At 56.8% G+C, this 12,148-nt stretch overlaps 1 protein-coding gene across 7 annotated transcripts in view; it reads left to right on the top strand.

Moving 5' to 3' along the window:
• The window catches only part of TEX264 (testis expressed 264, ER-phagy receptor), a 29,322-nt gene that overhangs the window by 14,315 nt on the left and 2,859 nt on the right, over window positions 1-12,148 (top strand). For all 7 annotated transcript variants that reach the window (XM_060161716.1, XM_060161710.1, XM_060161717.1 and 4 more), the window contains one exon: window positions 10,574-10,742. In XM_060161716.1, the coding sequence (XP_060017699.1) occupies window positions 10,574-10,742 (169 nt within the window). The remainder of the gene's footprint in view (window positions 1-10,573; window positions 10,743-12,148) is intronic.

Genomic DNA, 12,148 nt, shown 5'->3' with positions numbered 1-12,148 from the left:
ACACCTTTGTCCAAATTTCCTGGCCCCTGACAGCTTCACAAGTTGCCTGGTTTTGACGTCACCTCTTTGATGAAAGCCCTTCCTCCTACCTCCTCCTCCCGTGGGAGCCTGTCAGCTGTGCTCTGGGCTTGATTTTCTTGGGGTTGGGGCTGCAGCAGGGGGCGTACCATCCTCTCTCCTGCCTGTGATGAGGAAGCCTGACAGGTGCAGGGCAATGCAAGGGGCTTCTCAGGGATGTCTGCGAGGCGTGCTGTGTGGGCCTGACCACCAGCTGGGAGAGTGAGACAGATGCCGGGCTGCCCTCAGTGGAGGCACGGCCCAGGTGCTCTGCTGGTTTTGGGGGTGAGGAACAAACCCAGGTGAAAGACGAGGAAGGGGCCGGTTCTCTTTGTTGGTCTCAGCCTGCAGTGGACAGGGGGTGGCCCTGTGCCTCTCTTGGCCTAGGTGACAGAGAGAAGAGAATGTAAGGCTCGCTCTTACACCTGTCCTCTTCCCCACTGCCCTGAGACCAGAGAAAAGAGGCTGCTAATGAGACTCTGAGCGCTTCTGACTGTCCCAACCCTGACAGCTGGCTGCCTTTAACCATGTGTGCGTGCGTGTATGTACATGTTACGTACATGTGCGCGTGTCTTTTTTCTCCACCGCACTGGCTTCTCTCTGGATCTGAGGCTGGGTCTGCTGTGGAGTTGCTTCAGATGCAGTGACAGCAGCCCGTCGGCTTTCTATTTCAGGAGTGGTGAGGGCGGCAGTAGCCAAGAGGAGGGGAGGGAGGGCTTGGCAGGCTCACCTGCTTCCCCAGAGGCTGGGGCGAGGGGTGGAGGTGAATGATCTCAGAGCTTTGGATGAGGGAGGTGGAGAGCAGCTGCTGTTCCGGCAGTGGCAGATGTCTGAGCCTGGGACAGGATTGGTCTCATGGGACAGCAAGGTCCTGGGGGTTCTCTGTGAGGAACCCAAAGACAAGCATTTGTCAGGGCTCTTGTGGGGATTCTGGAAGGATGGCTGGATCCCAGCTTTGTGGTCTGTGTGGCAGCCCCTGGCTCTCTGGCCGGGCTTCCCCAGCTTGGCAGCCTGGCAAGCTCTAGGGGCTGGAAGTCTGCCTTTCTCCACGTAAACCACTGGGGGCCCCAGGCCAGGCACTCTGGGACAGCATGTGTGTGTGGGGTCCCTGGGTTCTGTGTGACTATTTGTCTATGTGGAAGATGCCCCAGCTTTGTCAGGCCGCTTCACCAGGGTCCAAGGAGTTAGCCTCCAGGGCAAGAGGAGACCACTCCCTGATCCCCAGGAAGGGGGTTCTTCTGGCAGCTGAAGGAGGGAACTGAGCTTCCTTGAAATTGCAATGCCACAGAGGAGGTGGGGACCAGATATCAACCCAGAACAATAGGCAAAGGCCTCAAAATTCACCACAAGGTGAGACCAGTCTTAATGAGCGTCCAGGGAAGGCTTGGGGCACATGGAGCAGACCAGAGATGAGTGCGAGGCCTGGGGTCCCACGTATGGGATTGTGTGTGAGTTCCCTGAGCTCGGTACTTGGCTCATATCTGCAGTTGGTGAGGAGATCACTAAGAGTGTTAGATTGGCCAGCCAAGACCCCCGTGCCTGACTTCCTTTCAACAGGATCTATGATCTTTTCCATAAACCCCCTTCCCCAGGGTCTCTGCTTTCCCCAGGTTTTCAAGGGAGGTCTCCTTGTGATGTTTGGGCATCTCCTGAGTTTAGGGAGGGCATTGTCTGTGTGGAGGCTGGTTGGCTGGGTAAATGCAGGCAGACCCTGGAGGTCAGATAGTGGCTCTTTCTCCATAGAATTGGAGATGTGTGGTAGGCAGAGCAGGTATAGTGAGCCAGTGGGGGAACCTTGGTGGTAGAGTTCTGGGATAGCTGGGTTGATGGGGCTGTTCTACTAGGGACAGCTGTGAGCAGGGACCCCAGACCTTAGTTCTCAGACTGCTCTGGGGGCCAGAGCCTAGGGGCTGTGCTAAGGTACCCCTGTGGCTGGCAGCCAGTGATAGGGGGCTGCACTCAGACCTTTACTTGCCTCAGCTGGAGTAGCTCTGCCTCTGGGTTTTACACATCAGATGACCTCCTGAGCTTTTGTTTGGAGGAGGATGTTTGAGACTTAACTGGTTTGAAAACCTCTGTCCTAAGAGGGGGACACCATTGGGCAGATGCCTCTTCCACCCCTGGCCAACTGCATGTCTGTTCTAGATCCTGAGGACGCCGTGGCAGTTGCAGTGTGAGTGGAGCTGGGAGGTGCCAGGGCTCATCCCTTGTGCAGGCAGGGGCAGGAGGGGTTCCCAGAAGAGGCACTTTCTGGGGGAGCTGGAAGCTGGACCTGGAGGAAGCCCTGGGGAGTGTCACGGTGGAGATTGCCCTGGAGTGGATGTGACTGAATTCCTGAGTGGTGGGTGATAGGCTGGCAGTGTCAAGGGACAGCCAGCTGGAAACTAAGGAGCGGGGGACTCAGCTGCCTCAGCAGGGTGGCTACAGAAGTGGGTCATCCTGTTGAGCGTGAGCAGGGAGGAAGCTCCCAGCAGCATGGTCAGAGTCTGGGTCCTGCCCAGTGGCTCACAATCTCCTGTGTTTGTTTTCCCTCAGACTGTCTGGGTGACTTTGAGGGAGTCAGTGATGGGGGTGGTTTGAGTCCACACTGAGGCCAAAACACCAGTAGGGAGCAGGATGGTCCTGGCAGTGGGAATCCAGGTAAGGAAGCCCCCATAGAATATGAAATTTGGGGTCGTCTCTTTCCCTGCCCATCACCTTTGCTGAGCTAATTTGGGAGAGTTCCCGAGCTTTATTTTTAATAAGGAAGGCCTTCCTGGTATCTCAGCTCAGTCACTTACTCTGCACTTATTTACTGGGTCCTCTTTTGTGTGGCATTGTTTGGGGCATGGAGGAATGAGCTAGGAGGCAGGCATAGGGTCCTAATCAAAGCCAGCATCCCCATTGTTTTACCAGTAACAACAGTGAGACCTAGGGAGGGGAGGTTACCCAAGGTCAGGAGTTGAAGCAGTGGCCAAGTCCAGACTGGATCCCCTGGGCAGAGAATCACTGATGGCTACATGCCTTTTGCCACTCTGCTCTGTCCATGATTGGGGCTGGGGCCAAGAGGCTGAGGACTGTCATGAGCTTGGGATGCACTGGGAGTGGTACCCAGAGTGGGCCTGGGATAATAGCAGCACTGTGGCCTAACACCCACTTGACCCTCTGTCTCCAGCCCTGGTGGGCAGAGTCATAGGCTGAGGCTGTCGATTTGGGAGCCTGCTGGGGGAGCCAGAAGCAAAAGGCAGGAAGAGCCTGGCTGCCCATTTGCCCAGCAGGGACTCATTAAGGGTTACCTTGGCAGCTGTTCTGGGCACAGGAAGCAGCTGCTGCAGGTGCCTTATTGGTCCTCATGTCCTTACCCTCAGTGAGGTGGAGATGGCTCCAGGGCTAGCTTACCTGCCAGGGCTGCGACCTGCTAATTGGCCTGCCCCAGTTCAGGGAGGAGGGTGTGCTCAGTAGCACCAGGACCTGGGGCTGAATGATAAGCCCCCAGAACTCTTTCCTCCCACCATCTCTCCCAGCCACAGGGCTTAGCCTAGGGGGAGTGGGGTGGGGAGGGGAGAGATGGATTCACTGGGAAAGGCAAAGCAACCTTTGGGGGTGGGGAAATTTGGGCTGAGCCTTGAAGGATGGGTAGTGTTCTCCAGGTAGGAAGGCAGGTCAGGCAGAGGCATTGACGTGGACATGGCCTGTGTATCCATTGTGGATGGAGTACAGGGGAGGAGCAAGAATTTGGGCCCAAGAGATGAGGCTGGGTCCTGCAGGTTTTAGAGAGCCACTAATGGTATGTGATCAGATGAGTGACAGCATCCAGGCTGGCTTTGGAACAGGACTTGAGCACTGGGGGATGGAGAGGAAGAGCCAGAGGCCACAGTCCAACTCTGAAAGAGAGTAACAGAAGTTAGCAGAGAGTAGCAGTGACTCTCCATTCCCAGATTTCCCCGGGCCAGGAGGAGACCCCCCCCATCCCAATTCCACAAACACACACCAAGGCTTGGCTTCCCTGACTCCCCTTAGGAAGTTGCCCCTGGATGTTGAGGTGTGGGGACCCACACAGGAGGCTAAGGCTCTCCCCTCTGCCGGCCTGGGGCCCTGAAATTTGTTCCTCAGCCTCTCAGGCTTCACCCCTCCCCACTCCCCTATCCCAGTAATGAAAGCACAAAGCCAGCCTTTGCTGGGGCGGGCGTGGGAGCCACCACTCTCGAAATACCAGCTCAGATATTGTAGCTTGGCAGCCCTGCAGGACCCTGGGGGCTGAGGCTTGTCTGGATGGTGCTGTGGGCTTGGGCCATCACCAATCCAGAGAGAGCCTTTTTCCCCAGGCAGATGGGCCTTACCAAGGAAGGATTCTTTTGCTCTTTTCCAGAGAGCTTGGGATTTCAGGAACAAGGAAGGAGGAGAGATTCCAAGGAGGGAGATCCCTCCAGAGCAGAAAAACTCTGCCTTTTAGTGGAGCCCTCAGATCGGGAGAGGCTGTCTGTCTGCTTATGCAGACAGGAAACCTAAGGCTCCAGAGGGAAGGTCTTTCCTGAGCAGCAAGTAGAGGTACCAGTCAGAGATGAGAAATTCAGGGCCTTCTCCTCCTCCCTTACCTTCTGTCTTTCTCCCCACCTCTCCGTCCCCACTTGCCCAGCTGTCCTTCCCTCTGGCACTTCCTGATTCCTCTGGCTCCCAGGTGCTTGACTTCATGGCTCCATCTGCACCAAGCAGCCTTCCTGCTGCTGGATAATCAATCAGCAACATTTTCGTTGGCTTATAAGCCGAACTGGGCTCAAGGTCCTTGACTGCACAGATGCTGCAGACTAAGCGGCAGGATCTCGGAGAGGGATGGGCTATGGAGCCTGCCATGGCAGCAGCGTCGTCTGGGAGGCTGTGGCTCCCCTTCATTTGGAAGGGAGAGTGTTAGGATCCCAGGTCTGAGCCCCTGAGCTCCCCGTGTAGGTACTCACCCCCACACTCCCCAGCCCTCTGCTCTTGCTCCACAAGGGCTCAGAAGGCCAGAGCAGGGCTGAGCTGGGATTGAGTATTGGCTATCTGGACCCTGGGGAAAGGCTGGGCATGGCTGCAGATCAGGACCTGCCTGGCCCACCCAGGTATTAGGATGCTTAAGGGCCTGTGCCCCCTGTGCCTGCTTAGAGGGAACTACTCTTGCCTGCTTCTGCCCCAGCCCACGCTGGTCTCCACTGCTGCTGAGGCCCCCCTCTTGGGCTGCCCGGGAAGCCATGGCCTGGGTGAGAAGGAATATGAGCAGAGGTGTAAATTGCATGGCAAGCTGCCGGCTCTGAGGTGAAAATGAAAAGTCTTCAGGCAGCGGCGGCAGCAGGCACAGCAGGCTGGGGTGCCAGGCACAGCGCCCTGCTCTCCCTCACACCTTCCCCCTTCTGCAGTCTTCCCCAGACTCCCACCCAAGCCTTGCTTCTCTGCCATCCCCTCCCCTGCCATTTGGGGTGGGGGTGGGCTCCCAGTTCGGCCCTGGGCTAGACCTGACCCCAAGAGGGCCTTCATCTCTTTCTTCCATTATATCTTCTAACTGGCTGATTAGTGCACAGAAAAATGGGCTGTGCTTTTGTTAACTTTGTGAGCTTAATATTTTGGGTAGCTTCTCCATTGATTCTTTTTGGGTTTTTCAAGTGTACAATTGTCTTTAAGTAATGGGGGTTTTGTTCATATTTTCCAATTTCTCACTTATTTTAAGATCATCTATTCCAATCTCTTTATTTTACAGTTGGGGAGATTGAGACCCAGGGAGGGGTCAATAGCTAGGCCAAGGCTCTGGGCTCCTGCCCGGAGCTCTTTCTGCCACTTCCTTCCCCCTATGTCCCGTCCCTGGCAACCCCATCTCATTCCTTTTCTCCTTTGCCTCTCATTTGCAGAGCTTTGGGCTGTCCTGCTCCAAGGGAGAAGGGTACTCACCATCCCTTCTGCAGGCTCTCCCTTGCTAGCACTGCAGCATCCCCAGAGCTGTCTCCTGCTGTCACTTCCTGCCCCACAGACAGGCTTAGGTTTTGGTCCAGAGGCTGTTGAAAGGCCCATTGGGTATAAGAGGGAGCATGGGAGAGGGAAGTTGACGGAAGTTCCTGGGCAGAGTAATAACAATGTGCCACATTCCAGCAGCAGCCCCCGCTGCGCCTCCCCCATCACTTTGCACATTCGATGCAGACCAGCTGCCTAAGGGGCCTCCAGGGTCTGAGCCCCCACTTGGCAGGGACTGCTATGTGCAGGCGGGTGCACGTCAGTGTCTGTGAAATTAAAAATGAGCATGCCTCACTTCACCCAGTGAAGAGATGCCATCACCTTGGGTGGGATGCAACAGCTGTTTGCTGGCTGTGTGGCTGCCCAGCTCTCCAGCCTGGCGTGGAGGGACAGGTAGGACTGGTCCACTCAGAGTGAACAGGAAGACCCAGGGCCCCTCACTTCAGTGAGACAGGAAGTAGAGGGCTGTGATGGGGTCGAGATTGATAGAGCAGACCTCATCCCTTTCTGGGCCTAGAGCTCATCTAGGAGATGCATGACCCAGACCTTGGCCTGTACCCATTGCCTTGTCCTTTTGAGGATTTGAGGCCGCATAGCTCTGAGCAAACCCAGGCTCTGGGCAGCCTGGGAATGGGATCCACCATGTCTCCCCTGCTGGGCCTGACCTCTTCTGCACGCCACACTCTCCCCACCCCTAGCCCAGGCCAGGGCACAGGTTGATGGTTTGAGAGCAGAACACCAAATGAGAGTAGTTCAAGTCCTCTCTCTTTCTTCCCTCCTCCCCTCTCCTAATTCAGTAAGAACTACCAGGGGTGGCACTGTGGGTCCTGTGGGGAAACCTTGGCTCGGCATATGCCAATCTGGTGCCTTTGCAGGAGCCCTGAGCTGCACCCCACCCAGGACATGAGCTCAGCCTGAGGTGAGGAGGGAGCGTGTGGTGTGTTCCCAAGGTAGCCAGGTCAGTGGCACCATGGCAGCCTTTTGTGTGCTGCTCCTTCCCTTGTCTGCCGGCACCCCTGTGGGCGGTGTGAGCACCTGGTGTTGGTGCAGGAGTGGTGGGGGGAGTGCTGGTGGCTGAGGTCTCCTGGAAATCCCTGCATTATGGGTGGTGTACCAAGTCCACCTATTGTTTCTGTTTGTGGAAGCCCCAGGGGGGAGGGAATCCTTGGAGGTGTGTCTGAGGGACTGGAACTCTGGAATCCAGTTTCTAGCAGTTCCTAGTGGCACCTTGGCATGATTAGCTGACTTCTTCCTATTAGGCGGGGAGGATTATAGACATCTGCATCTCTCCCACCTTGGAGCAGGGCTTTGTGATCCCCTTGAGTCTGCGTGTGCGAATGAGTTGCCCTGGTTTGTGGCCTCATCAGGTAGCCCGTAGCTTCAGTGGCCAGAGCAGGTTCCCCTGTCCTGGTGATGCTTCCTCAAGCGTCTGGCTGTCTGGTCTGTGGGAGGGGTTGTGCCCAGGGCTGGGAAGACTCCAGGCCCATCCAGTCAGTCCCCTTTCCCCAGCAGTACCGGCCCAGTGTGGCATTGGCCTGGTGTCCTTGACAGTCAGTTCTCCAAGGGCTCCCTGAGGCTAGCTGAGGGAGAGGCAGCTGGCCTTGCCTTACTTCGATGATTTTCCAATATTTACCAGGTCATCAACACGCTGCCCGGGCCACAGCTCCTGCTGTGCAGAGAGGACCTGAGAGCTGGCCCATGGCTATCCTCTCTTCCCTCAGAGACTGCACCTGGCTGGGAGGGAAAGGGCTTGTTCTCTCTGCCTGATCACTTAGGGACAGGGCATATGGCTAGTCCTGCCCCCACCCTCCATCCCCAGCCCCCCACTGAACTCATTCTTGGTCAGTGGGCAGAGCGTGGAGAGGGATCTCAAGGAGAGGCTACAGGGACACTTATAAGCCCCTCCCCCTATCTATGGGCCTGGTTTGGAAGTTTCTGCCTTTGCCTTCTTCCTGCCCCTTCTCTGCCCCTGAGTCTGAATTTTGACAGGATCCAGCATGTGTTAAAATGATTTGGGCTGAGCCGTCAATGAGATTTTAATTAGCTCCATGCCTCTCTCCAGTAGGGAGGGCCAGGGTCCCCCAGGTGGCTTGGGTAGGACTGGGCTGGGCTCGGGTATTAGGCTGCCCCTCCAGGGGCCTGGGGACAGGCTTGGGCAGCTGGCATTCTCTGTGTGGGATGCTGTGAGGAGGGAGGGCTGGGCAGGGAAGGAAGGGCTGGGTAGCCCCAGGCCACAGTTTTCTCTCCCTCCTCTGTCTCCCCTGTTCCTCTGTTCTCCCGGATGGCTTTGAGATGAAGGCGACGGCAAGGATGGAGGATGCAGTTTCCATGGCAACGGGGCTGTCCACAGCCAGGCAACTTCAGAACCGGGCTCTCCGGAGGAGGCAGATGCACAGAGCAGCCACAGAGAGCTGCCTCCCGCCTGCCAATGAGGGGGCTGGCAGAGCAGTTGGCAAGGGTGGCTGCTTGGTGCTACCCACCCTGATGCCTGGCCTCCAGGAGAGGGTGGAAAGGGCACTGCTCCCTCTTATCATCCCTGTTACTTCCAAAAGGAAAGCTAGGCAGGTGGCTTGAGTGTTGGCGAGGGTTGTCCCTGGAATTTCTGGGTGGACACAGGCTCTGATTCCTAGAAGCATCCCCAAAAGCCGACTGTCTTCAGCCGTTGAGAGATGGGCCTCCGGGTAGCTGATCACCTCTCAGCAGCTTCCTTTTGGACCCTTTGAATGCCCGGAGTATGGAATGCTGGTGAAGGCCATGCCCTGATTGGGTTCGGGAGCCCTTTCCCTCTAGCTATCAGGGAATGACCTGGACCTTCTTCAGGGAGCCTCCCTGACCCTGGCCTCGTGACCAGTTCACTGAGTGGGGTTCAGGTTTGGCAGATGCTCGCCCCCAGGTGCTGGCAGTAGAGGAGCCCCAGAGCCTGGTAGCTACTCATTCCTGATGTTGTCTTCTTGTTCACCCTCCTCCTGAAGACCAGGGCTGGGGTGGGTGTGTGGGCAGGTGGAAAAGCAGAGGCAGCCATTGATGTGTTTGGAGATGGGAAGAGCTGGGGGCGTGGCCTTATTAGATGGCCAAAAGAGCCACCCATGTTAGCAAAGAAGGTCAGACTCAAACTATTAAAAATAATGACTTTCCTTCACTGCCCCTGGAGGTGTCAGGGCTAGGGTGTCCCACTCTGTTCAAGCTCACAGAGTCTTAGGACGAAAGGCCTTGCCTGGGTCACCCATGGAGTCAGAGGCTGAGCTGCAGCTAGACCTTGGGCCAGGACATCCACGCCCATGTGGCCTCCAGCCGGCTGCTGAGGGCCCTGGCTGGATAAAATAAACCTTCCTTCCCTCTCTCTCCCGGGGGCTCATTTTTCTCTCTCTTCACTTTCTTCAACTGGAGGGGGGTTCCTCAACCCTAAGCGTGGCCAGGCAGGCAGACAAGTGGAGTCCTGGAGTGGCTTCTCCCCACCGGGCAGTAAGTCTTTCATTACCGCTAAGTGGAAGGCTCATTTCAGAGCTCATGGTGAGAGCCGGACGGGTGCTATAAATAGCCGTGTTGTGAAGGCTGGCGGGTGAGCAGTGACAGGGCAGGGTCCTTGCAATCATCATAGTGGATAATTGTGCTCCATTGCGGGAAGAGGGCAGGCTCAGGAGCAAGATGCACTTGACCCCTGTTCTGGTTTGTCTGTCTGTCTCAGGGCAGCTCTGGCATGTATCTGTGCCCCTTTCACATACACTGGGGGCTACGGAGCACTGGGCTCTGTGTTCACGCAGAAGGGAGTGGAGTGCCTGTCTACATGTGGGGCCCTATAAGCTGGCACTTCAGCCCACTGGGGAGTTGGGCAGTGTCCAGTATTAGACCTACTTGTCTTGTCTGTTCCTCCAGCCTAGAGTCTGCCACCTCCCCCTTGGCTGAAACTCAGGACCCGGGTCTGAGAAGGGGTGGGAACCAACCACATCTGACAGTCTCGGAGGTTGGAATAGACCTGAACCAGCAGGGGAATGGGAGTAAGAGAGAGGTTTAGCTGGCCTGGAGCTCCTATTCAGGGTTAGTCAGTAACATGTCTGCAAGGGCAGGGGCTAGGGGCCTGAGAGTCAGGGGCACTGCCTCTCCTGATATTGGTGGGTCAGTCAGCATTGTCCAGGGCAGAGAGGAGGTCAGGGCCATGGGATCCTGAGATGGCAAGTCTGGCAGGTCAGACCTTGGCTTGGCTTGGGTGCCTGGGATCAAAGACTGTGGGGTCCCTGTCCTAGGGTATTCTGGGGTGCTAAGCTTCATGGCTCTGTGAGACCAGTGCTTTCTGGAATAGCGTTTTGGTCCCAGGATTAGCAGTGCCAGGCTCCTGGGTTCTTTTAGCACCTGTCCTAGGACTCCCAGGTCCTCAGACCACTGCCCCCTGGAGTATGAGGTCCTGCCCTTAGGATGCTGTGTGGGTGCCTTCGGGAGATTGGGGCAGGAAGCGGAGCCAGCCCCCTGGGAGGGAATAAATAATGGACAGTTCCTGGGGCCACTCAGGGACGTGTGGGTCAGAGGCCCTGTAGGGCTCATTCCGCCTTTCGCGCTCTCCCACAAGGAGCGGAAGTTGTGTGCCCACCCACGGCTGGAGATCTACCAGCAAGACCAGATCTATTTCATGTGCCCACTGGCACGGCAGGGAGACTTCTATGTGCCTGAGGTGAAGGAGACAGAACGGAAATTCCGGGGCCCTGCAGAGGCCAATGATGCCCAGGTGGATGGCACAGGTACGGGGCAGGGGTGTTGCGGGAGGAAGAGGGTGGGGCCTCCTCCCTGGCTGGGTCGCACTGTGGGTGTCCAGGCGAAGCTTCACAGAGGTGGAAGAAGGGACCCGTCTACCCACGTGCAGAGTTACTTGTTCTTAGACACGCAGATCCATGTAGGTGTGGCTTCACACGTTACCCCTGGCAATGCAGATACAAAGACCCTGCCTGGATTCCCTTCAGATGCAGCAGGAGTACCCTTGGAAACACAGATCACAGACAGCTGGATGCTCATGGGAGGGGGCTGAGGCTGCTCAGGAAAGGCATCACTTGGGAGGGCTCGTCAGGAAGTGAGATTGGCTCTGGATATGGAAGGTAAGGAGAGGAACAAGGTGTCCCCCAATATGGGGCCCCACCCAGAGCCAGCTGCTTTCTTCCTTCCGAAGAGGAACAGGGAGACTTCCCTGGTGGCCCAGTGGTTAAGAATCCACCTGCCAATACAGGGGACACGGGTTCGAGCCCTGGTCCGGGAAGATCCCACATGCCGCGGAACAACTAAGCCCGTGCGCCACAACTACTGAGCCTGCGCTCTAGAGCCCACGAGCCACAACTACTGAAGGCCATGTGCCTAGAGCCCATGCTCCGCAACAAGAGAAGCCACCGCAATGAGAAACCTGTGCACCACAACGAAGAGCAGCCCCTGCTCGCCACAACTAGAGAAAGCCCACGTGCAGCAGCTAAGACCCGATGCAGCCAAGAATAAATAAATCAATGAATCAGTCAAAGAGGAACCAGAGAGCATGCAGAGGGGAGCCAGGAGATCAGCACCCTGCCCCTTCCATCAGAGCCAGCCTTCCTACCCCAGGTCCAGGCCAGTAGGTTGCTTGCCTGCTCTCAGCCCACCCCCTTTCGTGACCTCTTGTAACCCTGAGCTGTCCCCAGGTGCGAGGGGACCTGCTGGTAACATCCCAAGTGGTCTTAGAGGGTCTAAGGCTTGGCCATGCTGGTGGAGCCTCATGTGACTCTGGAGGTCCATGACCTGTGGCAGTGGTACAGGGCTGGGAGGAGAGTGACTGTCCCTCTTCACCTCCTGCTTTAGGAGACTCTCTCTGTCCATCCAATCTTCAACAGCCAAGGTCACCCTGAGAGACATGTGTTGGCGGGGGCAGGGGGTGGGTACTGGGAGGCAGCCTTCACTCCCTAGGGGCCATGTCCAACACAGTTAACTTCATCTGCCACTTAATTACCTCCATGGGGCACTGCTTCCACCGGCCTGGTAGTGCCTGGCAGACACTCTTCAGTGCCCCTACTGTGGGCACAGGACATACTACAAGGTCAGCAGGCCAAGGCAGTCCCCAGGGCAGGAGGGGAGCACCTTGACCTTATTTCAACCTCCCTCAGCTGCCTGCACCCCTTTTCTTTTCCCCCCC

Source organism: Lagenorhynchus albirostris, chromosome 10, assembly GCF_949774975.1.
Source record: "Lagenorhynchus albirostris chromosome 10, mLagAlb1.1, whole genome shotgun sequence".
In the NCBI taxonomy this organism is placed as follows: domain Eukaryota; kingdom Metazoa; phylum Chordata; class Mammalia; order Artiodactyla; family Delphinidae; genus Lagenorhynchus; species Lagenorhynchus albirostris.
This window is presented reverse-complemented; position numbering and strand designations above follow the sequence as displayed.